This window comes from Borostomias antarcticus (genome assembly GCF_949987555.1).
Source record: "Borostomias antarcticus genome assembly, chromosome: 6".
Lineage (NCBI taxonomy): Eukaryota > Metazoa > Chordata > Actinopteri > Stomiiformes > Stomiidae > Borostomias > Borostomias antarcticus.
This window is the reverse complement of record NC_140239.1, coordinates 31,461,750-31,487,753: the sequence shown is the minus strand read 5'-3', so window position 1 is coordinate 31,487,753 and position 26,004 is coordinate 31,461,750. Positions and strand designations below refer to the sequence as shown.

Below are 26,004 nucleotides of genomic sequence, written 5' to 3'. Positions count from 1 at the left end.
TCTTTTCTTCCTGGAGTCCATGTTGTTGTCTTTTCTTCCTGGAGTCCATGTTGTTCTGTCTGTTCTTCCTGGAGTCCATGTTGTTCTGTCTGTTCTTCCTGGAGTCCATGTTGTTCCGTATTTTCTTATAGTTTCTTGTTTGTGTTCCCCTGTTCCAGTTCCAGTCCTCACGGCTTCAGTTCCCTAAACTCTAGTCTCCTCACCCCTGAACCCTAACCCCCTCTAGTCCCCCTCTAGTCTCCTCACCCCTGAACCCTAACCCCCTCTAGTCCCCCTCTAGTCCCCTCACCCCTGAACCCTAACCCCCTCTAGTCTCCTCACCCCTGAACCCTAACCCCCTCTAGTCTCCTCACCCCTGAACCCTAACCCCCTCTAGTCTCCTCACCCCTGAACCCTAACCCCCTCTAGTCCCCTCACCCCTGAACCCTAACCCCCTCTAGTCTCCCTCTAGTCTCCTCACCCCTGAACCCTACATGTATTCCCCTCTAGCTCCCTCATGTCTCTCCTTCCCCCCTGGTATCTCCCCTCCCCTGCCCTGGTCTCCCCTACGCTGGTCTCTCTCTGTTGTGCTCTCGTTGTCTCGGTAACCCTCCTGTGAGACCGTCTACCCCACTTGAACCCTCCTGCTCGTTAGTCCATCTGCACCTCGTTAGCTGTCCTAGTCAGCCGCTCTTCCTGTGTTTGTTGTCAGGTCATTGTTTGTCCTGTGTGTTGTTGTTGTTGTTGTTGTGGTGTCTCCTCGTGTTCCTGTTTATATGTTTTGGACTAAACCTCATTAACCTGGTTTGCCAGCATCCTGCATTTGGGTCCAACCCCTGCTTCTACACGCATCTAGCCTTTGACAGACAGGTTATTCGCCCAATTAAAACACAGAGTTCCAGCCTGGTTGGAAATACTAAGTTATTTCATTGGATACAGCTCAGACAGAGGCTAAATTAGTCCATCACAATGACTGAATGATGGATGACTTCTTGTTATCAATGCAGTGTGATTCAACAGGATGTGTATGTTGTAAATTCTCCTGGAGAGTGGATGTGATGTACGTGGAGGAATTCATGAATGATAGCATTGAACAGAAGGGATCCATCTCCCGCCGCCGAAGCCATAGGTTTCTGAAAGGATTCACTGTTTCCATACCGACAGAGTACATTTTAACGCTGTGTTAACAGAAATGTCATCGCTAGACCAAGATATTTGCCTTTCTGTATTGACATAGAAAGGACCTCAAAAACTGAGTGCAATATAGTGCTGCTATTGTACCAGTATGTACAGACGAGAGAAATATGCACAGGAAGTATCATTACCATGTTGCTATTTCAACTGTCTCCCTCATTGATCCGCATTGGTGGTAAGAGCAAATTAGACTGCAATGTTTTATGGTAGACATCATTTCAATATTGATTAAATACGGATTAAAAAACACTCAAGTTATAAACTCGTATTTAACAGGAAGTCATGTTCATAAAGGTTCTGTGAAGATTGATAATAAGGCTCTATGTAGAACAACGTTCTCTCCTGCTTGCTCTTTATTGTCACATAAACATTTAAACAGTTCAAACAAACAACATACAGTACATATTTCAAAAAGATGTACGGAGCAAATAGGGGCCTGTATATATTCTTCCCACATATAGCATTGATACATAAGGCATAGCCAACTACAAAAAGCTTATTTGAGAGAAGTATATTGTAGGTAAACAGATTATAGTGTTCAACCAGCTCAATCAATCTTTTAATACAGCAAACATACTTGTCCAAGAACCAGTAATATTGTTTTGTGGAAACAGAATGCCCATAGCGCACACACAGAAAAATCCTCCTACATGACAGCATTCAAAACGTTGGACCTGTGAACACATACTATAGTTTAATACAAAAAGCTTATACATAAAATAACAAAATAAATCATAGATAGCTATACATTTTTTGGGGGGATATAACATAAAAACTTACAGCATACAGCATATATTGCCACAGACCTGTGATACTGTTTTGTGGGAAAGAGACCAAAATACTGATGATGTGAAGATATGAAGGCTGATCCTAGTTCAGTTGATCACGGTCCAGAGGGGCCTCGTGTTCCCCTCGGCCTGCTGCTGACGTCCTGGTCCAGGGGTGGAGGGGGGCGGGTGACATGCCTGCCTGGCGCTGGTCCGTGGCCGTGACGCTAGCAGGAGGCCCCAGGGCCCGGGGGAACCGTCTGACGGTAAACAAGCAGAGGTCAGAGACTCAAGGGTGACAGAGTTTCACCTCCTAACATCTGCATAGGAAGCTGTTACTACTGACCCCTCTGTGTCTCTACGCCCGGCCCAACATCCCCTCGAGCTGCTCAACTCTCCCCGTCACATCAGCTAGTGGGAACAGTTAAGGCAATGGAGTCCATGGCACATTACTGGGAACAAGAAGCATGGAGAATACACCTAAATGACAAAAAGGCCATTTAATAACAACATGTCAACTGAGGGTTGTGCAATATGTTGCCATTGCTATTTATTTATTGTCTACTTAAATGAATGTGTTGAGGATGATCTGGTCTGTCTTGTGACCTGCAGAACCGACGGAGTCCACAACTAACTTCCCCACGGGGACAATAAAGTATATGAAATTAAAATTAAATGAAATTAAGTAATTTATACAGATGATCTTTTTTAGGGTTCTACAACACTACTGTAACCAAAGGTCAAAGGGTCATCCGACAAAGTTATTGTTAACATTTTATTCAGCCCCTTCAGCATTTTAATAATAATCAGAATGATAAACTGGTGGTCTTGGGCATACTGTACTGTGAGGGACGGCTGTGACTGTGCGTCAGGTCCCTGGAGCTAACGCAGAGCTGGGCAGGACAGCGTTCTCGTACGCTGCTCCAAAGTCTGGGAATGACATTCAGACTCGGTTGAAGATGGAGGTTCTCCCTTCAATCACAGAGTTTAAAAACATGATCTCTGTCTTTGGGGATTAGAGTTGTAATTGTTTTATTTGATGTGTGATGTGATGTTTATTTGATGTGTGCACTGTTCACTCGGTGAGGCTGTAAATGAGGTGCACAGACCTCAGTGTCCTTTCAAGTTTAAATAAAGTATTTTTTATTTTTTTTAAGTTTGTTTTTCACCTATGGTGGAATAAGAGAAAGGATATGTCTAGTGTTGAGCTCTTGGAGGGCCGCCTGCGTCTGCTTCTGGAAGGCCAGTCTGGCTTCACACATACACGGGTCCTGGACCACCACGGCTCTCACCTCTCCACGGCAGGAAGGAGACACATTTCACATTAGTGTTACAGGTACATACATGCAGGCATGAAAGTACACAGAGCCCTCCCCGCCAATACCTCCACACTCAACACTTCAACTCCCCAATGTTCCCCACAGAAGTACAACTGCAGGCCAGTGGATAGTTCCAATATAGAAATAAAGAGCTTGCGCTAGCTCCCAGTCTTCTGGTATTGCACTGGGAGCAGCAGAAGCATCTGTAAACCTTCCCATCTCCCTTGTGTTCTGATAGAGTGACAGACAGTGAGCCTGGCTCCATGTGCGTGGGCGTGACAGTAACACCATGAGGTAACAAGTAGTGGTGCATGTGTATGATGCTAATCTAACTTGACCTTCCTTCCACAGCACCCCCTTTAACCCCCCCCCCCCCCCACACACACACACACACACACACACACACACACACACACACACACACACATACACACACACACACACACACACACACACACACGTTGGCTACTGCTCTATTTTCTCTCTCTCCCTTCTTCTGTCTGTGTTCAGTCTTCTGGCCAGCTGGGTTCTATATCGGTCTGTCTTTGTTTTAGTTTCGCGTTCGTTATGCTGCCATTCTGGTCAGGTGTTGCTCGAAAAACAGTTCTCTGATCTCAAGCTTCTTAACCTGGTTAAATAAAGGTTAAATAAACACATCTAAATATTTGTAATACATTGGACAGTGATAAGCGTAAGTTAAAGTCATTACCAGTGGGCTTCGGGGGCTTACGTTTCAGGGAACACGTTTTCTTGTCCGGGTTCAAGATAAAGCCGTTCCGGCACTTGCAGTAAAACGAGTTGCTGCTGCTGACACATATGTGCTCGCAGTCGTTTCCCACGGCACACGGGTCCAGACCTGCAATTGAGAGGGGTCAGGGGTCAAGCACAGGCAAGGGTACCATTTCATTGGCTGGCAGTGTGTTCTGTTAGTGATCGTGAGCTCTCTCTCTAAGGTTCGGCACTCTGAAAAAGCAAGTAAATCAAACACACTCTATCAGTTAATAGCTATGTACTGTAGGTCATGTGTTTCTCACTGGTTGTTTATCCATAGATAGCAATTAGATGGAAAACCTCCCTTTGAGGCATTGAGAACATTAAATACTAAACAATGATCACATATTATTGAATATATATATATATATATAGTGTATAATATATCGCCATAGCCATATTTGATGAAATTGTAGATGCAAAACTTGTTTTGTCTGCGTTCTAACAATATCTGCAATATTGGCAAAGCCTCAACGAGGTGTATGGAAGTACGTCAACAGACGATGTTGACATGGCGCGGGATGTGGGCCGCATGTCGTACTGTGTGATGTGACTGGAGAGCATGCACCGTCAACATGACTCCGCCAAAGGCCGTCACACACTGCTAAGATTACCGTTGGTGGCAACACGGATAACAATCTCCGGAATGGTGGACAGTATAAAGAGCTACTAAAGCAAACAAGTATGTTGAAATTTCATCAGTCACTTAAATTCAAACGCCCACTGGAGACTGACGTACACTCTGACAAAATGGCCGCACAAGATGGTCAACTGGGCATTGAGTTACTCTAGAATGTCCACTTAACTGTGCATTTTAGGAGGCCTATTTATAACATCTTGGCCAGGGACCACAGATGAAAATGAGCCTCTTGGCTAAATCTGGTGTATTTACATTTGTTGTTTATTGATATGCATTGTCCCTTCTCAAATAAACTGAAATTAAATTCATCAATTTATATTTAAACGATCAATCATCATGGACATCAGGAGAGACTCAAGATCCCCCTCTACACACATACTAGGACTAGTACCAAACCCAGAGGAAGACACGTCTCCTACGCCCTACACACATACTAGGACTAGTACCAAACCCAGAGGAAGACATGTCTCCTACGCCCTACACACATACTAGGACTAGTACCAAACACAGAGGAAGACACGTCTCCTACGCCCTACACACATACTAGGACTAGTACCAAACACAGAGGAAGACATGTCTCCTACGCCCTACACACATACTAGGACTAGTACCAAACACAGAGGAAGACATGTCTCCTACGCCCTACACACATACTAGGACTAGTACCAAACACAGAGGAAGACATGTCTCCTACGCCCTACACACATACTAGGACTAGTACCAAACACAGAGGAAGACACGTCTCCTACGCCCTACACACATACTAGGACTAGTACCAAACCCAGAGGAAGACATGTCTCCTACGCCCTACACAGTCCTACCACATAGGGTCTCGCGGAACTTGGAGGTGAGCTTCTCGATGACGCCGTAGGTCTCCACGTAGAAGACGTGATCCTCCAGAGGGATGCTGGCCATCTGCTGCAGGGAAGCCATGTCGGCGCGGTCCACCCCCACCGCGTAGATCTCGATGCCTGAGCCGCGGGCGGCCGCCGACACCTCCTCCACCTGGTCCTGGGGCCTCCCGTCCGTCACGATGATGGCCACCTTGGAGATGTTCTTGGAGCGAGGCCGGGCGCCGGACGGCTCGGTGAACGCCTCGTTCATGGCCGTCTTGATGGCGAGACCGGTCATGGTGCCGGCGGCCAGGGGCTCGATGCGGGTGATGGCCTGCTTCATGTCTGGCTTGTTCAGGTGATGCTTCAGCATGAACTCGATCTTGACCGTGCTGGCGTAGTTCACCACGGCAACCCTGGTGGCGTCCGGCCCCACGTCTAGCGTGTCCACCATGTTGGCCAGGAAGATCTTCACCTTCTCGAACTCGCCAGGGCGCACGCTGCGGGAGCTGTCGATGATGAAGACGAGGTCCAGGGGACGGCTCCTGCACTGAGAGTCCGTCGCTGGGGGTCAACCAGAAGTATCGCTGCTCTTAACAAGCTGTCATATTCACACCGGGAGTCAGACACTATCATGCATTTAACAACACTTCTCATGTTTGTTGATTGTAATTATAAAAGTACATGACTTCACTATATTAGTTGGCAGGGATGCACAACTGATCTCCTGGAGATGATGTGATGAGGAGGTATGGGAGTTGTGCATCGTTTGGGTGGTTATGATGGTTAGACTGAAGCAGCGGTTACAGTAGCTACTGGTTCAACGATGTCATGCGCCCTCAGGGGAGACTTTGATAAGTTCCTTTCACCGGTTAAAAATCCTACCAATAGTTCAGCAGAAAGACACGTTCATGCTGTAGTTTCACTTAACAGTCACATGAGTGGCACCTCTTGCACTTTTAACAGCTAAATCCATCAATGCATGACTTCCTCGCAGGTTGCGTAGCCTGATTCTACTTCTAATTCAAACGTGAGCTGACCTAGACAACTTTCTGTGAATTGTTTGGGATTGAAAGGAAAACCTGACTAGGAAAGTTCTACCTGTCTCCACAGCACTGATGGTGGTGATGAGGCCACTTTGGGTACTGACCAGTAGCGTCGGCGACGGGGGAGCGCTGGTCACCACAAGTGGCAAGGTGGTCGTCAGTGGTGCCAGGGTAGTCACTGGCAGGGTTGGCAGCGTGGTGGGTAGTTGCACCACAGGTGTAGCTGGCACTGTTGGGGGCCGGGTAGGTTTTGCGAGAGCCACTGGTAGGAAATGACCTTTGAACCTGTGATGGTTCAGCGGTGGGAAGTGACCTTTGAACCTGTGGTGGACTACTGGTGGAGAAGGCTGTTTGTATTGGTTGTACACCTGTGGTGGTGCTGGCCCTTTAAACGGCGGACGATAGGGCCCGTGTGGCGAGGGGGCAGTGGGTCTGTGGTGGTAAGCCACGGGCGGAGGGAGAGGCACCGGTCGATGGTAATACACCGGGGATGGGATCCGTGGCGGCAGGTAGAGGTAGGGATACCCCCGATAGGTGTAACCGTAACGGGCCACTAAGGGCCAGCACCAGAAAGAAGGAGAAGCGATAGGGCAAATTAGTAAGATGAAGTCAGCAAAAGGGAGATGATGTGAGTTTGTACGAATAGCTGTCATGTTTTGTGGTTGTAGTTTGTGTGAGAATATCCTCTGCTTTCATTACCAGCAGAGAAAGTAGATTAGTTGAAGCATGAGTGCAAACTTTCAGCTGTAGCCGCTCGGCTCGTTTCAAACAAGGCAATATGGTACTTGTGAAACGCAACTCAAATATGTGTGGTTCAGGGGTTAACTTAGTGTCATTGTTTAGCCAACAATTAAATAGCATTATCACTTATCATTACTTACTTAATTTAAAGATTATGTTGATTTATCTGAATTAAAAGAATAGCAATACAGTAGGCTATAATATGGTCTTTTGACTATTGAATATCTTTAAAACTAATAATAATAATTATTTTTTTAAATTATATTTTTGTTATTGTTCCCACTAACGGGTAACATAAAATGTTGTTTTACTCACTAAGATTATCCTGCTATATGGCTCTGATCTGAACAGACCAACATTTTTTTTCCTAATAAGTGTTCATTTTTGGCTAAACAATCTAGTGCTACAGACAATAAATTGTGGATGTTAAGCAGAATGAGAATAGAAAGATGTAGACCTACGTGGACCGACAACTTTCAGTAAAAGACTTACCTTCAGGGTTCAGCGTCCTCTGTGGTGGTCTGGCGTTATTTCTGCTTTGTGCGTAACTTTGACCCGCAATCTGCTGAGGATCAAATCCATTCAACCTGTACGTTGCAAACACATCAGACACCAGCACAGAGAAGCAATAGACGAGACTCCAGAATAAGGACTTCATTTTTGTACCAATGTTCTTCTCACGTCCGCTTAACCTCCAGGACAAAACCTTTGAGCGCTGAAGCTTATGTGGGCCCATACAGGATCCTGGGGGTCAATTTGAAGCCCGAGGGTTAAAGCACGTGTGAAAGTTTTATCCAATCCAAAGACGCGGAGGATGTCCTAACAGAAAAGCACGCACTTGGGATGATGGAGGGTTTGGAGCATGGATGTATTAATAGAACTAGGTTTGGAGAAGGCGGAGTGGAAGAACTAGACCAGCTTCAGCTCCTATATGTTTGACACATTGCCAATTATTTTGGATCCATTCCTTTTTATAGTATTTTTATGTTTAAAAAGTTTATATTTTGTAGTAGGCACGATAGAACATTATATGAAGGCATTCATTCATTAATATCAGTTTTAAAAAAACATAAAACATAACATAAAAACGTTTGTGAAATGCAAATCTTTGTTTAATCTGCACCGACGGGGTTAGGTTTCTTTGGGTCAACTGTGAGCGCAAAATTAGGCGACGCATTTTCCAATCCAAAAATGACCCCCATTATTTACCACTTACTACCACAAGATGGCGCCAGATGCGAACTGAAAGCGCTGCCACAAAACTCCTCGGCTGCCACATCATAATGGATGTAGACCTATACCTCCATGACGTAGGCTCGTAAATGCGTCAACTCCATTTATATAGGCCTACGCATATTGTTTTATTCATTGGGCTTCAAGGGCTCTCGTAACAACTAGGCATACCTATTTGACTTATAAAGACAGACAGGTGGTATGTATTGCCTAATATACAACTTCTGGAGAGTAATCATGGCCAGATCCCCCTAGCTGTTTTTTGCTTTTATGCTTAATGGGATTAGGACAATTGATCGACAGTTTGAGAGAAGCAGGGTGATTACCAAATGCCAATCACACCAGATTCCCTGTAACAAGTTTATATGTAACACAATTCAGCCGAATATAGCCTACATTAGTCACAGTTTACATAATGTGCTTGTTCTCTAATCCAAGCAGCATCTGGCCACCGACCACTCAAGGTCATGTCAGCTATCATGTCATCTGTGCAATGCCATAAAATTGAAGCGCAATCTCTTTCTCTAGAACAGTCTTACGACATGCAGGGCTGGGCCAGTTTCCAAAATGGACACTACACGCAAACCATTATATAAGAATTCACAAAGTCAGATACTGGATACAAATATTTTGAAATATTTATTGTAGCCATTTTGTTTTCCACAAGGGTTAAAACGCATGGAAAGTAAAGAGAGGAAGAAAGAGTCGCATGCATCCACTAACGTTCACAACACTCGTCTGTCCTTCCAGGTCAGAGGTCAGTCACCTCAGACAGGAAGTGTCTCTTCTAAACCAGCAGCTCTCCCAGCTGGAACACTCTCCACTAGCTCAGTTAACACAACGCAGGATCACAAAGAAGGCAGCGGAGATGAACATCACACAAGTGAATGGGCTGGTGGACATCCACAGCTAAATGGGCCTAAATAACAAGACGAAAAAAGTGCTACAAACTTCCCCATCAAACTCTTAAGACGGATTAAAATCTAGAATCTTTAATACACAAAACACACAACTCAATAAGAGAAGAGTTATCGATCGGAGGTGGATTGATTGTCTTAAGAGTTTTCCTTTCATACTGTACATTCCTCTCATATCCATCTAGGAGCGGTGGTGCTTCTACCAACGGACTGATGATTGGCATTCAAGCAATGGCATTTACACAATATCCCTTTTTACTAAGACATCAAAAAAGACTGGCAAAAATCGGAAAGCCTTCCGGTATATTACACCCCTCCCTGACAGAGGAAACGCCCTGTCCCCTCTCTCTTCATTCACTCATCTACAAGACAGGAGGTCAAAGTCAAAGTTAACGTGGGTTTTTAAAATGGAAATGCGTGGGCAGCTGAAAACAACAAGTTGTGGGTGATGGTCACATAAATACACAAGTGTGGGGAGAGAGAGAGAGGGAGGGAGAGAGAGAGAGAGAGAGGGAGGGAGAGAGAGAGAGAGAGAGAAGGGGTGGGGTTAGGAAGGTCTGGGATGGCGGTGGAGTGTTCAAGCAGGCATGTAGGGAGGAGGGGGCTCCTTCTGCGGCATCTTCATCGCCATCTCGTAGGTGGGCAGGATGTACTGAGAGAGTGGAGAGAGGGAGATAGAGGGAGAGAGAGAGGGAGGGAGAGAAAGGGGGAGAGAGAGAGAGAGAGAGGGAGAGAGAGGGAGAGAGAGAGAGAGAGGGAGAGAGAGAGAGAGAAAGAGAGGGAGAGAGAGAGAGGGAGAGAGAGAGAGAGAGAGAGAGAAAGAGAGGGAGAGAGAGGGAGACACAGAGAGGGAGAGAGAGAGGGAGAGAGAGATAGAGAGAGAGAGAGAGAGAGGGAGAGAGAGGGAGACACAGAGAGGGAGAGAGAGAGAGGGCGAGAGAGAGAGAGAGAGGGAGAGAGAGAGGGAGAGAGAGGGAGAGAGAGGGAGAGAAAGAGAGGGAGAGAGACGGAGAGACAGAGAGGGAGAGAGAGAGAGGGAGAGAGAGAGGGAGAGACAGAGAGGGAGAGAGAGAGGGAGAGAGAGAGAGGGAGAGAGAGATAGTTTAGACCCAATCCATCATCATATCTCTCCTAACACGCTTCAGTGAGCAGACAGAGGTGATCCAACGTGTTGCGCTTCATTTGAGAACAGCTCAAAGCGCTGAACCAGAGAACCAGAGAACCAGAGAACCAGAGAACCAGAGCAGAGCGCAGCGCTCCAACCCAGGGTGGGCATGAAGGGTGCGCCCCCTACTGGCAGAGCTTACGTACTGAATATAACCATGTGCCTCTAAGGCCTTCTTCCTCTCATGACAGCCCTCCCCACTCAAAAAGAGAGGAAAGCAGCTCGGTCTCTGTACCTGGGGGGGGGCCTCAAAGGTCGGGTAGACGGAAATCTCCGGAAGGTTCCTGTTATTGATGTACTTGTAGCAGTTCCACACACAGTTGATCAGATAAGCCTGCAAACAGAAGAGCCATGGTGAGAATGAACCAGTACCCCAACAGCCTGAGTGCTATTCTTCAACTTTGCCTTCAGCACTAGATTACACTCTTACTCCCTTGTTTTAGAGAGAAGATGCTCTTGTGATTTCTGGTACATTGGCTTTTCCTACGTTGTATGCAATTATTGTACGCCGCTTTGAATACAAGCGTCTGCCAAATGACTGTTATGTTATCTAGACAAGATGCGGCCATCTGTGCCATCCGCGCACAAAAACAGACTTTCTCTCTCTTATCTGCTACCCGCAAATTCCAGATCTGTTGATTAGGCGTATGTATGGTTCAGACAGACTAGGAATGTGAGTAGGGTTGAGGCACACGCTGTAGCAGACGACAGGACAGCGTGCAGAACGGTGCCAAACAGCACAAAAACATACTAAATACTGTGCAAACCAAACTGTGCAATGTAGAAATGACGATATACTGTTAAAAAAGGGAGGCACAGATGCAAAGTGTGTACTATATACAGGATGGAGTGTGGTGAGTGTGTGTACTATATACAGGATGGAGTGTGGAGAGTGTGTGTACTATATACAGGATGAGTGTGGTGAGTGTGTACTATATACAGGATGGAGTGTGGTGAGTGTGTGTACTATATACAGGATGGAGTGTGGTGAGTGTGTGTACTATATACAGGATGGAGTGTGGTGAGTGTGTGTACTATATACAGGATGGAGTGTGGTGAGTGTGTACTATATACAGGATGGAGTGTGGTGAGTGTGTGTACTATATACAGGATGGAGTGTGGAGAGTGTGTGTACTATATACAGGATGGAGTGTGGTGAGTGTGTGTACTATATACAGGATGAGTGTGGTGAGTGTGTACTATATACAGGATGGAGTGTGGAGAGTGTGTACTATATACAGTACAGGATGGAGTGTGGTGAGTGTGTACTATATACAGGATGGAGTGTGGTGAGTGTGTGTACTATATACAGGATGGAGTGTGGTGAGTGTGTGTACTATATACAGGATGAGTGTGGTGAGTGTGTGTACTATATACAGGATGGAGTGTGGTGAGTGTGTGTACTATATACAGGATGAGTGTGGTGAGTGTGTACTATATACAGGATGGAGTGTGGAGAGTGTGTACTATATACAGTACAGGATGGAGTGTGGTGAGTGTGTACTATATACAGGATGGAGTGTGGTGAGTGTGTGTACTATATACAGGATGGAGTGTGGTGAGTGTGTACTATATACAGGATGGAGTGTGGTGAGTGTGTGTACTATATACAGGATGGAGTGTGGTGAGTGTGTGTACTATATACAGGATGGAGTGTGGTGAGTGTGTGTACTATATACAGGATGGAGTGTGGTGAGTGTGTGTACTATATACAGGATGGAGTGTGGTGAGTGTGTGGATGTGTAGTACAGAGCGCATGCAGAGCGTAGTGTAGTACAGAGCGCATGCAGAGCGTAGTACAGAGCGCATGCAGAGCGTAGTGTAGTACAGAGCGCATGCAGAGCGTAGTGTAGTACAGAGCGCGTGCAGAGCGTAGTGTAGTACAGAGCGCATGCAGAGCGTAGTGTAGTACAGAGCGCATGCAGAGCGTAGTGTAGTACAGAGCGCATGCAGAGCGTAGTACAGAGCGCATGCAGAGCGTAGTGTAGTACAGAGCGCGTGCAGAGCGTAGTGTAGTACAGAGCGCATGCAGAGCGTAGTGTAGTACAGAGCGCATGCAGAGCGTAGTGTAGTACAGAGCGCATGCAGAGCGTAGTGTAGTACAGAGCGCATGCAGAGTGTAGTACAGAGCGCATGCAGAGCGTAGTGTAGTACAGAGCGCGTGCAGAGCGTAGTGTAGTACAGAGCGCATGCAGAGCGTAGTGTAGTACAGAGCGCATGCAGAGCGTAGTGTAGTACAGAGCGCATGCAGAGCGTAGTGTAGTACAGAGCGCATGCAGAGCGTAGTGTAGTACAGAGCGCATGCAGAGCGTAGTGTAGTACAGAGCGCATGCAGAGCGTAGTGTAGTAGAGCGCATGCAGAGCGTAGTGTAGTACAGAGCGCATGCAGAGCGTAGTGTGGTGGATGAGACATGTTATATACAGCGTGCTCAATGTGATCAAGTCATCAAGTATTAAAAGGTCATTTAAAAGGGGCGGGGCTGTCGGAGTCTCACCTTGAGGATGATGAGGAAGGTGAAGAAGACCAGGACGAAGAGTAGCAGACAGCTGGAGTCCAGGGACAAGAGGTTGTCCTTGTACGGGAAGTCCGGCTGAGAGGAGAGAGAGACATAAATACAAATAAAAACAACAACTTCTCAACTTTCAAAACCCACATGTCAAATCCATATGATCATATATAATTCAATATGAAGTGGACCTCAAGTTATTTGAGTTGTATATTTCTGTGTTCTACACTTAAAACAAGCTTTACTCTATGCAGTGTTCACAGGAAGTTAAAAACCCAGTAGGGACCCAACTAACTAACTAACCAAACCTCTTTTCACCCACTCTTCTAGTGCCACTGGCTGTTGCGGGTAGGTGGTCAGACCATAGTGACCGAACGACTGGACTACACACTTCTACCACATGTTCTACTACTACAGCAGCTCCTGTAGAGCGCCCCCCAGCTCAGCGCAGGTGTACGGGGTGAGACGGACCAGCTGGTCCAGGTAGTCCTTGATCCGGGGCAGGTAGGTGAGGGAGCTGATGGCCACCAGGCAGCTCAGGGCGAAGTCAAACAGCTGGTAGCAGAAGAAAGGGATGAGCCATCCGTCACGATGCTGGGGGAGGAAGAGGAAGAGGCGTGCGTCACTACTGACTCACCCCCTGCGGAGCGCACCCTGACATAATTCTGTCAGGTCGGTAACACTTTACAATAAGGGTACATTAATAAGCATTAGTTAATGCATTATTAAGCATTAAGTAACAGTTAACTAATGTCTCTATTAACCATTTACTAATGTTATTTATGTTAACTAAGGTTAACTCACCTAACCCTAACCTTAACTAAGGTATTAATTAACATTAGTAACCTAACCTAACCCTAAATAAGCATAAGTTAACAGTTAACTCATGTTTTTTGTGACACTTATTGTAAAGTGTGACCTCAAAGTCTTTTCACTGGAGCACGTTGGTTTGGGTTTGCTGGGACCTTTCTATGGGAGAACTGGGGCACTGTCCCACTAGGGATGTAGTAAGAGAGGGAGAACGGGGGCACTGTCCCACTAGGGATGTAGTAAGAGACGGAGATATTCCTTTCAGGGCCAGCAGGCATGATGCGCACTCCCAGCAATTAGCATCATGCCTGGAGGCACTGACAGCAGGTTGAGCACCTTTATGTGGAGAGATCACACTCTGGATTCTACCTTTTTACGTTCTATAGGGAGGCGGCTCTGGGGAAGAGGAAGAAACGTGAGAGGGGTGTGACGCTGTGTGTCTACAGGGTTCACCTAAGGGCATAAGGCCTAAAGCCTAATTTATGCTTCTTGAAAAGTGTCGCTCGACATGTTGCGTTTACGCTTCGAGCGACACTTCGCGTCGTCTCTATGGCAACAATCAGCGCGTTTGTTGTCATTCTGAGAGAAGCGGCTTTCTGAGGGGGAAACAAGCATATCCATGGCAACGCACTAGCCTTCTATCTAGCTATCCAATCACACTTGAGCGACAATATGTGACAGTCAGCGAAATCCATTGGTGCGCGACAGCCCTCGGTGACACTTTTTTCCACAAAAAAGTGTCGCCCATGACGTTAAAAGTGTCGAGCGACGGTTTTAAAAGTGTTCGACGGAGCATAAATTGGGCTCAACACTCGCACACAGACCGCCGACACACAGACGCTGTTTGCCAAACCGCCATTGCTGTGCCTTGACATTAAACTGGCAGCTATACTCGGTTCTACGTCAAGAGCCATCAAACCTGTCCATCCTGATGCCATCGGAAAGACCTGAGAGAGAAAGGTGATCATACCAGAACACATTCTAGTGTGGTTTGGTTCTAGGGGAGTATATGACCCCCCCATTAACCTTCATCTGGAGGATTCAATGACCAGTTAAAGTTGAATGCAGTACATTGAACATGATACAGCATTATGACAGACATCCTGTACACATCCTCATCATTCCAACACAGGATCCTGATCCATTCATACTAGTTCTGATACCCGTCGGAAACACTATCAGTAAGTGGCCATTTAGTCAACACGTGTTCATGGAATTGCGGAGTTGAAAATATTTTATGGACAGACACACACACACGCACGCACACGCACGCACACGCACGTTTAGCTCTCCTCTATACAACCTACTATAGTGTGTGTGTGCACACAGAGTGCCTCCTGCTGTGTGTAGCGACACCACTTTCACTAATTGGCTATTTATTCATCCCTTGTTGCGTAATTAAAAGATCCGACCCGGTCACCATCTCCTCGGGACCCCGGCTGGTACCGGCGCCAAATATGAACGCCCACAGGCCCGCGGTGTCCGAGGAACACGGGAACAGACAGAAATACAGAGGTTTGCTCATGTATGTGTTAGATGTTAGATTAGATATTACACAGTTAGTGATTGGTTATGGCCATCTCTATGGAACTGACGAGCAATGATGAGGATCTCCAGAATCTGATTTCAAACAGGTCTCCAGGGATGTTTTATTAGCTTCCTAGTCACATATACAGTTAGGTCCATAAATATAAATATTTGGAAATGTTTTCATCATTTTGGCTCCGTACACCATCACAGTGGATTGAAAGTGAAACAAATCAAGATGTACATTAAATGCAGACTTTCAGCTTTAATTTGAGGGTATTTACATCTAAATCAAGTGAGCAGTGAAGGGATATATAATTGTTTATATATATATATATATATATATATATATATATATATATATATATAAACAATTTTATATGTGGTCCCCCACTTTTTAAGGGACCAAAAGTAATTGGACAATTGGCTGCTCAGCTGTTCCAGGGTAGAGTGTTATTCCCTTATTATTTCATTTACAAGGGGCAGATAAAGGTCTAGAGTTCATTTCAAGTGTGGTACTTGCATTTGGAATCTGATGCTGTCAAATCTCAATGAGATCCAAAGAGCTGTCACTATCAATCAAAACAAGACTGAAGAGAAACCAACCAAAGAACAAGCAGGAAGTGAAGCCAGTTGCAGTAGAGGCCTGGTAGAGCATCACCAGGGACCAAACCAGGGTCTGGTCATGTCTATGGGCTCAGTAGAGGCCTGGTAGAGCATCACCAGGGACAAACCCGCTGTCTGGTCATGTCTATGGGCTTAGTAGAGGCCTGGTAGAGCATCACCAGGGACCAAACCAGGGTCTGGTCATGTCTATGGGCTCAGTAGAGGCCTGGTAGAGCATCACCAGGGACCAAACCAGGGTGTGGTCATGTCTATGGGCTCAGTAGAGGCCTGGTAGAGCATCACCAGGGACCAAACCAGGGTCTGGTCATGTCTATGGGCTCAGTAGAGGCCTGGTAGAGCATCACCAGGGACCAAACCAGGGTCTGGTCATGTCTATGGGCTCAGTAGAGGCCTGGTAGAGCATCACCAGGGACCAAACCAGGGTCTGGTCATGTCTATGGGCTCAGTAGAGGCCTGGTAGAGCATCACCAGGGACAAACCCGCTGTCTGGTCATGTCTATGGGCTCCAGACTTCAGGATGTCTTTGACTGCAGAGGATTTGCAGCCAAATATTGCAAATGACTATTTGATTTATGATTGTTAGTTTGTCTACTTTGGTCCCTTAAAAAGTGGGGAACCACATACAAAATAAGTTGTAATTACTACACCTTTCAACTGATTTGGACGTAAATTAGGGCTGTCTTGAAAACCATTTTACAGGCTTTGAATACTCTTTGATGTGAACGAATTAATTTAGCTCCGAATACCAACCTACCGAACAAATACTTGAATTACTCTGGCCATCCCTAATGTAAATACCCTTGAATTAAAGTCTGCATTTAATGCACAAATTGAAAGTTGCATTTCAAATCCATTGTGGTGGTGTACAGAGGCTAAATAATGAAAATTGTTTCAATGTCTTAATATTTATGGAACTAAATGAAGTTTGATCTGTGTGCAGTAATTAGAATAGCTACAACCAAAGTGCTATTATTAGACAGCATGGAAGCAAAGCTTTGTTTTGTTTTTTGAGTCCACACATTTTGCATCATCATCATCATCATCATCATCATCACATTTTGCATAACAAACCGAATTGTCAGAACAAAGGCTAAAGGAATAATGGATCAAGACTTTTCTTCTTCTGCCTGAGCATGTTGGTGATTGGCTGGAGAATGTGTGAAGGTGTCCTATCCCACTGTGGGAAGAATGTGGATGACGTGCACACACTCGTGCACGCTCTACAGGCATGCACGTACGCGCACACACTTACAGTAATGGCCCCGTACACCATCATGGCACTGATGGTCAGCATCAGCAGGGAGATGGCGAATCCAACGCACGCATTCTCTAGAAACACAGCAGAGAGAGAGACCGTTAATAATGTTCAGCAGAGAGAGAGACCGTTAATAATGTTCAGCAGAGAGAGAGACCGTTAATAATGTTCAGCAGAGAGAGAGACCGTTAATAATGTTCAGCAGAGAGAGAGACCGTTAATAATGTTCAGCAGAGAGAGAGACCGTTAATAATGTTCAGCAGAGAGAGAGACCGTTAATAATGTTCAGCAGAGAGAGAGACCGTTAATAATGTTCAGCAGAGAGAGAGACCGTTAATAATGTTCAGCAGAGAGAGAGACCGTTAATAATGTTCAGCAGAGAGAGAGACCGTTAATAATGTTCAGCAGAGAGAGAGACCGTTAATAATGTTCAGCAGAGAGAGAGACCGTTAATAATGTTCAGCAGAGAGAGAGACCGTTAATAATGTTCAGCAGAGAGAGAGACCGTTAATAATGTTCAGCAGAGAGAGAGACCGTTAATAATGTTCAGCAGAGAGAGAGACCGTTAATAATGTTCAGCAGAGAGAGAGACCGTTAATAATGTTCAGCAGAGAGAGAGACCGTTAATAATGTTCAGCAGAGAGAGAGACCGTTAATAATGTTCAGCAGAGAGAGAGACCGTTAATAATGTTCAGCAGAGAGAGAGACCGTTAATAATGTTCAGCAGAGAGAGAGACCGTTAATAATGTTCAGCAGAGAGAGAGACCGTTAATAATGTTCAGCAGAGAGAGAGACCGTTAATAATGTTCAGCAGAGAGAGAGACCGTTAATAATGTTCTTGCAGTTAAATAATTTTTCATTTCCGTTTATTTGAGAAGGGACAATGCATATCCATCAAGAACAAATGTAAATACACCAGATTTAGCCAGGAGGGGCGTAGAGGCTGGGGAGAGCTCTGATCTACCCGTGGGGGGGGGGGGGGGGGGGTAGACGCTGGGGAGAGCTCTGAGGATGCGTGAGATCTCTAAAACAAGACTGAACCAGCGTACGCGGTGTCCTATACATTCAGAAGACTAGGGGCGGAGCCTCCGGGCAGCTCAGAGCGGAGGCGTGTTCACTCCTATGTGTGTGTGAAATATCATACAGCAGAGAGAAAAGGCATGGCGGGAGGGGGCGACGACACATACATTGCCCAAAATGTTTCATATAGAATTTTGCACTTCCTGAGGAAATAGCCTCTCGAGGGTAGAAGAGGCTAGAGCATGAACTCTGTAACTTTTGTTTTTTTTACAGCTAGATCTCTTTTCCCACAGTCTGAGTACTGATCCCACACAGCGGGGGCTGAGGCCCCTCCCACTGCTTCTCTGGGTTAACACCTTCCTCTCCCTGAACAAGGCACTGGTCCGTGAGCGGTGAAGACGACAAACAACGGCCTAGGGTAGGCAAAGACCAGGCTACAGACGTTTCAGGACTTTGCCGATGGTCCAGTCAATCCCTTGAACGCTGACGTCGTCACCCGGTGCATACTAAACACACGCAGGCACAGGCCTGTCCTTTTGGCAGGGCCCGGTTATGGGGAGGTCTGTCCGGTCCACAATAGCTTTCTCTGAGTCACGGCTTCTGGAAAATTCCGAGGCTGTCTGCAACCAAGCCAATGACCAACAACCAACAACAAGACAAGAGCGCAGACCTAGAACAGACCCAGAACTGGGCTCTGCATGTTTGACCCACACCAATGAGCTCCGCAGTCTGGATAAATCATTGAGAACCAGGCTAAGAGATAAGGCTAGGGCTTTTGCTTCTGATCATATTGGTGCTACATAAGAGCAGGCATGTAGAGGCACAGAGTTTGGAGTGTGTATAAAGTGTGTATAGAGTGTGTATAGAGTGTTTATAGAGTGTGTATAAAGTGTGTATAGAGTGTTTATAGAGTGTGTATAGAGTGTGTATAGAGTGTGTATAGAGTGTGTATAGAGTGCGTACAGAGTGCGTATAGAGTGTTTATAGAGTGTGTATAGAGTGTTTATAGAGTGTGTATAGAGTGTGTATAGAGTGTGTGTAGAGTGTGTGTAGAGTGTGTATAGAGTGTTTGTAGAGTGTGTGTAGAGTGTTTATAGAGTGTGTATAGAGTGTGTATAGAGTGTGTATAGAGTGTGTATAGAGTGTGTATAGAGTGTGTATAGAGTGTTTATAGAGTGTGTATAAAGTGTTTATAAAGTGTTTATAGAGTGTGTATAGAGTGTGTATAGAGTGTGTATAGAGTGTTTATAGAGTGTGTATAGAGTGTGTATAGAGTGTTTATAGAGTGTTTATAGAGTGTTTATAGAGTGTGTATAGAGTGTGTACAGAGTGTGTATAGTGTGTGTATAGTGTGTGTACAGAGTGTGTACAGAGTGTGTACAGAGTGTGTACAGAGTGTGTATAGAGTGTGTACAGAGTGTGTACAGAGTGTTTATAGAGTGTTTATAGAGTGTGTATAGAGTGTGTATAGAGTGTGTATAGAGTGTGTACAGAGTGTGTACAGAGTGTGTATAGAGTGTTTATAGAGTGTTTATAGAGTGTGTATAGAGTGTGTATAGAGTGTTTATAGAGTGTGTATAGAGTGTGTATAGAGTGTGTATAGAGTGTGTATAGAGTGTGTAGAGTGTGTATAGAGTGTGTATAGAGTGTGTATAGAGTGTGTATAGAGTGTATAGAGTGTGTATAGAGTGTTTATAGAGTGTGTATAGAGTGTTTATAGAGTGTTTATAGAGTGTGTATAGAGTGTGTATAGAGTGTGTATAGAGTGTGTATAGAGTGTGTATAGAGTGTGTATAAAGTGTTTATAGAGTGTGTATAGAGTGTGTATAGAGTGTGTATAGAGTGTTTATAGAGTGTGTATAGAGTGTTTATAGAGTGTGTATAGAGTGTGTATAGAGTGTTTATAGAGTGTGTATAGAGTGTGTATAGATTGTTTATAGAGTGTTTAGAGTGTGTATAGAGTGTGTATAGAGTGTGTATAGAGTGTGTATAGAGTGTGTATAAAGTGTTTATAGAGTGTGTATAGAGTGTGTATAGAGTGTGTATAGAGTGTGTATAGAGTGTGTATAGAGTGTTTATAGAGTGTTTATAGAGTGTGTATAGAGTGTGTATAGAGTGTTTATAGAGTGTGTATAGAGTGTGTATAGTGTTTATAGAGTGTGTATAGAGTGTGTATAGTGTGTATAGTGTTTATAGAGTGTTTATAGAGTGTGTATAGAGTGTGTATAGAGTGTGTATAGAGTGTGTATAGAGTGTGTATAGAGTGTTTATAGAGTGTGTATAGAGTGCTTATAGAGTGTGTATAGAGTGTATAGAGTGTTTATAGAGTGTGTATAGAGTGTGTATAGAGTGTGTATAGAGTGTGTATAGAGTGTGTATAGAGTGTTTATAGAGTGTGTATAGAGTGTGTATAGAGTGTTTATAGAGTGTGTATAGAGTGTGTATAGAGTGTGTATAAAGTGTTTATAGAGTGTTTATAGAGTGTGTATAGAGTGTGTATAGAGTGTGTATAGAGTGTGTATAGTGTGTATAAAGTGTTTATAGAGTGTTTATAGAGTGTGTATAGAGTGTGTATAGAGTGTGTATAGTGTTTATAGAGTGTGTATAGAGTGTTTATAGAGTGTTTATAGAGTGTGTATAGAGTGTTTAGAGTGTGTATAGAGTGTGTATAGAGTGTGTATAGAGTGTGTATAGAGTGTGTATAGAGTGTTTATAGAGTGTTTATAGAGTGTGTATAGAGTGTTTATAGAGTGTGTATAGAGTGTGTATAGAGTGTTTATAGAGTGTGTATAGAGTGTGTATAGTGTGTATAGTGTGTATAGTGTGTATAGAGTGTTTATAGAGTGTTTATAGAGTGTGTATAGAGTGTGTATAGAGTGTTTATAGAGTGTGTATAGAGTGTGTATAGAGTGTGTATAGAGTGTGTATAGAGTGTGTATAGAGTGTGTATAGAGTGCTTATAGAGTGTGTATAGAGTGTTTATAGAGTGTTTATAGAGTGTGTATAGAGTGTGTATAGAGTGTGTATAGAGTGTGTATAGAGTGTGTATAGAGTGTGTATAGAGTGTGTATAGAGTGTGTATAGAGTGTTTATAGAGTGTGTATAGAGTGTTTATAGAGTGTTTATAGAGTGTGTATAGAGTGTTTATAGAGTGTTTATAGAGTGTGTACACAGTGTACAGTGTCTCCACTTACCGGACATCCTGTCCGAGGCAAAGTAATGCTCAATAACCTCGTACTGCATGTCGACGGTAGGAACATTCTCCGGGTGTGTCACTGCCACAGTCAACAGGATGCCCATCAACAGGTTCACCACCTAGACAGAGGGAGGGAGGGAGGGAGGGAGAAAGGGAGAGAGAGAGGGAGAGAGGGGGAGAGAGGGAAAGAGAGGGAGAGAGAGGGAGAGAGAGGGAGAGAGAGGGAGAGAGAGGGAGAGAGAGGGAGAGAAAAGGAGAGAGAGGGGGAGGGAGAGAGAGGGGGAGAAAGAGAGAGGGAGAGAGAGGGAGAGAGAGGGAGAGAGAGGGAGAGAGAGGGAGGGGGAGAAAGAGAGAGGGAGAGGGAGGGAAGGAGAGAGAAAGAGACACACACACAACAGAGGAGATTGCCTTTTTGGACGATACTCAAGTTTTTGTGATCTGATTTATCTTGATCTGTCTCTTTATAGGCCTGAAAGATTAACTAAAACTATGAACTCTGCCTGAGTACAGTTCATATGGTTGGCAAAACCTCCATAACCATAATTCCTCAGATGCTAACGTCAGATACTAACGACGTCACGTCACCCTAGTAAAGTTAATATTTACAACTTGTCAGTGCAGCCAGGAGACCAGGCCTCAAGTGCAGCGAAGAAGAGTTTGTCGTCTAGCGTCTGTAGCAGAGTAGCGAAGCACCACAAAGCAGTGGTTAGCCTACATCCTGTGGGGGTAGAGGGGTGTACTGCTTCTGGACAGAAAACAGCTGCACATCTAGGGAAGTGATCCGTTCGACTCTACAGGCAGCACAAAGTGAGGAAACACCCTAGTTCTCTAGCAAAGTACTGCAGTCACGTAGACTGTGCACTGTATGTGGGCGTAGCGCATCAAAGTTAAGAAATATCCCTTTGATTCGCTTGCAACTCTGCAGCCTCAAAACTGTGCAATGGGGGAGCCGTAAAACGTACAAATATCCATCCCTTCCCTGGGATACTGCAGCTGAGTAAGCCTTCCATAAACCGTGCACGATATAAAGATGAGTTAGGTTGAGTGTCGCATCACAATTTATATGCCAGTACAATTAACGAGCTACAGTGGCCTATTCTACCGACACGACGACATTATGGCAGAAGTTGGTTGGGAAAAATAATAACGCGGTCTCGCATCAGTAAGGATAGTACGTAGCTAATCCTAACGCACTTGCGATTTACAAAAAACAGCTCAGGGATCTACACCACAGCAGCCCTTTGCGTAGCTGATGTTAAGCCCCGAAAGGGATTACATTCATTGCAGCCCCATCATTGCAAACCTTGGTTGTGCATTATTATTATTATTATTATTATTATTATTATTATGTCGTAAACCACTGACTGATGGCATTAGTAACGTTAGTCTATCCAGAATATTAAGGACTCGTTCCACTGAAGATGAGATATGTATATTGTTGTTAGTTGCGTTATGACATGCACACGACACATTTTAACGGTTGCCAAAGTAACGGTACTGAAAATGGCCAAGTTCAGGTTTGAGTTAGCTAGTTTGCCAGGCGACCGTTAGATGTTGATGGATTAGCACCAGCTAGCTAATGTTAACCTAATGTTCACCTAATGTTCACCTAATGTTCGCCTAATGTTCGCCTAATGTTCGCCTAATGTTAACCTAATGTTAACCTAATGTTAACCTAATGTTAACTTAATGTTCACCTAATGTTAACCTAACGTTCACCTAACGTTCGCCTAACGTTCGCCTAATGTTAGCCTAATGTTCGCCTAATGTTCGCCTAATGTTCGCCTTATGTTAGCCTAATGTTAACTTAATGTTCACCTAATGTTCACCTAACGTTCACCTAACGTTCACCTAACGTTCACCTAATGTTCAACTAATAATGTTCACCTAATGTTCACCTAATGTTCACCCAACGTTCACCTAACGTTCACCCAACGTTCACCTTATGTTCACCTTATGTTCACCTTATGTTCACCTAACGTTCACCTAACGTTCACCTAACGTTCACCTAATGTTCACCTAACGTTCACCTTATGTTCACCTAACGTTCACCTAACCTTAACCTAACGTTAACCTGATGTTCACCTGATGTTCACCTAACGTTCACCTAACGTTAACCTAATGTTCACCTAATGTCAGTCACGTTAGACTAGTGCCAACAGAACGCGTTGACCCAGCAAGTGCTGCTCTAAACTCAGCCACCAGTTAGTTAGTTAGTTAGCTTAGCCTAGCTTAGCTAGCCTAAAGTTAGCATGGGAATGCGTGCTACTCTGGCCAAACAGTACAAAGTGAGCTAGCCTCAGCTATAGAGTAGCTTCACCGGCTCAGGCCCAGTGTGCTGCTAACAACCAGACCTGCTAGTGACAGTACTGCAGCCGTTAGACCACAAGCTAGCTTAGCTTAGCCTAGCCTAGTAGTGAAAGTACTGCAGCTGTTAGACCACAAGCTAGCTTAGCTTAGCCTAGCCTAGTAGTGAAAGTACTGCAGCCGTTAGACCACAAGCTAGCTAGCTAGCCTAGCCTAGCCTAACGCTAGCTCATCTAGCTCGGTCGACCATGTTACGTACCATGTACCACGTCCCAAGAATGATGGTTCCCGTCCTGACGTGGCAACACCCGCAGCATCTGGTGGTGTAGAGCCGGTCTCGACTGGGTTTGAAGTGGTGCATGCTGTCCTCTAACGTGGGGAGAAACATCGGGAGATCTGCTCGATGAACAATCAACAACAACAACCATCCGTGATATGGAAACGCCCACTTTCCTGAGTGGCGTGACGAAAGAAAACAGAGACGTTTAACTATTTTTGACAGACGTATGAATTGGCCTATGGTCGAACGGGAAGGGTAAGCGTTGAACCAATCAGCCGCCGTGTGGCGCACCCTCTTTGTAACCGACTGGTTTGTACCCTGCTGGGGCAGACTCAGGCCTACAGGCTGCGGATGGACGAACTGCGGGGACATTTCTACATAAATCCATACGTGACATTAGTTTTCCTTCTTTGAACGTGACACATAGACTGTCACACAAACTGCTCCGCAGTTACTCCAAAGCCCGTTACTAGTCTGTTTGGTTTCCAAACCAGTTTAGCATTTTATTCATAGTTTTGATTCTTCTTGCACACAACAACAGCCAAAATGATGATCACTTGCCAGATGCTTTATCCAAAGTAACAAAGCCATACAGTAAGCCATATCAAAAAAAGCCAGAAAACAAATGCCCTTCCTTTTAAGACAAATATTTTAGCCTCATTAATGTAGGTTATCTATAGTACTGACTTTGCATACATTTCCCTGGAGTGTGCACATACACTCCCAGCCCCAGTGATCCATTGGTATTTATATAATTAAATCATAATGAATATGCAGTGTATTTAGAGAAACCACCAGGCCTACATGATGAATACTGGTGAGGTTCAGTCATATAATTCCTCCCTTGTGTACTAAATGACATAGGCCAGTGATTAAAACACTACAGGTCAGAGTAAAGCATATAGAATTATGTGCTTTTATGACAATTTCATTAATGCATAGGCCTACACAAAATTCAGAGGACCCACAATCCAGACAACAATTTGATGTACTTCATTTCATAACATTATGCCCATCTGTTGGACAAATGCAACCTGTACCTGATTGTCCACAATTTAGTTATTCACTTCTTTATTGCCTCAGTGGTTGAACACGATAATTGTGTTTAAATGTTGATAAGGCCTTGTTCCCCTGTTGCAACACAATGACAGTATTGTACAAGGGAGGTTACAACTCATTTCCGCTCATATTTCAACAGCAATAAATAGAGTGCAAGAGGCTGATCAGAAGAGGGTTAGGGTTAGGGTTAGGAACACAACATGTTCAATGAACACAGTCAAGATCCATTCATTTTAGGAGCATCATAACAGAAGTGCATACTGCCAATACATCTACATACAGTAGGTCAGATGGCATCAGTTTTTACCCTTGCCACTAAACCGTTCCAACAGATCAGAGGTTAATGAAAAAATAATATTTTTCAAATGAATAGATATGAAAATTAATTGTATAGACAACAACCTTTACAAATCAGACATACAACAATAATAGTGTCTTAAGTTAAGGAGACAACCATACAATGTTTTACACATCTCACACTTCAGAGGGGTTCTGAGTGACTCAAGGCTCTGGCATTATCAAACACAACACTTCCCCTTAAGGAGTGGCCTTTCTTCCTAAGTAAATAAACCTGGATGAACGCCTTCTTCGTCTTTAAGGTCAACCTACGCAACAAACTGCTCCTTTCTCATAGGCATCTGATATTGTGCATTGGAAGTGGTCTGCTGGCCTGGGGAATCCCCTCCAACCTCTTTCTTTCTCATGTTGTAGATCATGAACACGGCCAGAGAGATGGCCAACACCACCCCCACCACGCCCCCTGCTATAATACCTGAAGGAAATAAATGAGAACAAATTAGAATCAGAATTC

General features: G+C 44.6%; 3 protein-coding genes across 5 annotated transcripts in view; all 3 read right to left on the bottom strand.

Annotated features, from left to right (window-relative positions):
• Positions 1 to 3,109: 3,109 nt before the first annotated feature.
• Positions 3,110 to 7,959, bottom strand: matn3a (matrilin 3a; the record flags this gene model as incomplete). Its single annotated transcript, XM_084440153.1, has 4 exons — positions 7,783 to 7,959; positions 5,492 to 6,067; positions 3,969 to 4,115; positions 3,110 to 3,234 (listed from the first exon to the last, which is right to left on the bottom strand). Exons 1-4 carry the CDS (start codon positions 7,946 to 7,948, stop codon positions 3,110 to 3,112), a joined length of 1,014 nt encoding a protein of 337 aa, XP_084296279.1. The 5' UTR covers positions 7,949 to 7,959.
• A 1,192-nt stretch (positions 7,960 to 9,151) lies between these two features.
• On the bottom strand, positions 9,152 to 24,285 carry laptm4a (lysosomal protein transmembrane 4 alpha). Of its 2 annotated transcripts, none has more exons than XM_084440215.1 (7): positions 24,114 to 24,285; positions 21,546 to 21,666; positions 17,329 to 17,405; positions 13,584 to 13,706; positions 13,101 to 13,196; positions 10,843 to 10,939; positions 9,152 to 10,095 (listed from the first exon to the last, which is right to left on the bottom strand). In XM_084440215.1, the coding sequence occupies exons 1-7, from the start codon at positions 24,240 to 24,242 to the stop codon at positions 9,893 to 9,895; spliced, it is 846 nt and encodes a 281-aa protein (XP_084296341.1). In that variant the 5' UTR covers positions 24,243 to 24,285; the 3' UTR covers positions 9,152 to 9,892. The 2 variants fall into 2 exon arrangements, with proteins under 2 accessions (XP_084296341.1, XP_084296342.1); XM_084440216.1 differs by having other exon boundaries at positions 9,883 to 10,092; positions 10,841 to 10,939.
• Positions 24,286 to 24,782: 497 nt separating this feature from the next.
• Positions 24,783 to 26,004, bottom strand: part of LOC311310698 (syndecan-2-like) — a 5,298-nt gene continuing 4,076 nt past the window's right edge. For both annotated transcript variants that reach the window (XM_084440226.1, XM_084440227.1), the window contains exon 5: positions 24,783 to 25,965. In XM_084440226.1, coding sequence (XP_084296352.1) covers positions 25,799 to 25,965 — 167 coding nt within the window. In that variant the 3' untranslated portion in view covers positions 24,783 to 25,798. The remainder of the gene's footprint in view (positions 25,966 to 26,004) is intronic.

Coding starts and splice junctions, on each gene's coding strand:
- laptm4a (XM_084440215.1), bottom strand. CDS start 24,242: ATGTTTCTCCCCACGTTAGAGGACAGCATGCACCACTTCAAACCCAGT. Junction 10,940..13,100: donor CCTTCCTCATCATCCTCAAG/GTGAGACTCCGA, acceptor TTCTGTTTGCAG/GCTTATCTGATCAACTGTGT. Junction 10,096..10,842: donor GACCTTTGAGGCCCCCCCCC/AGGTACAGAGAC, acceptor TCTCCACTCTCT/CAGTACATCCTGCCCACCTA.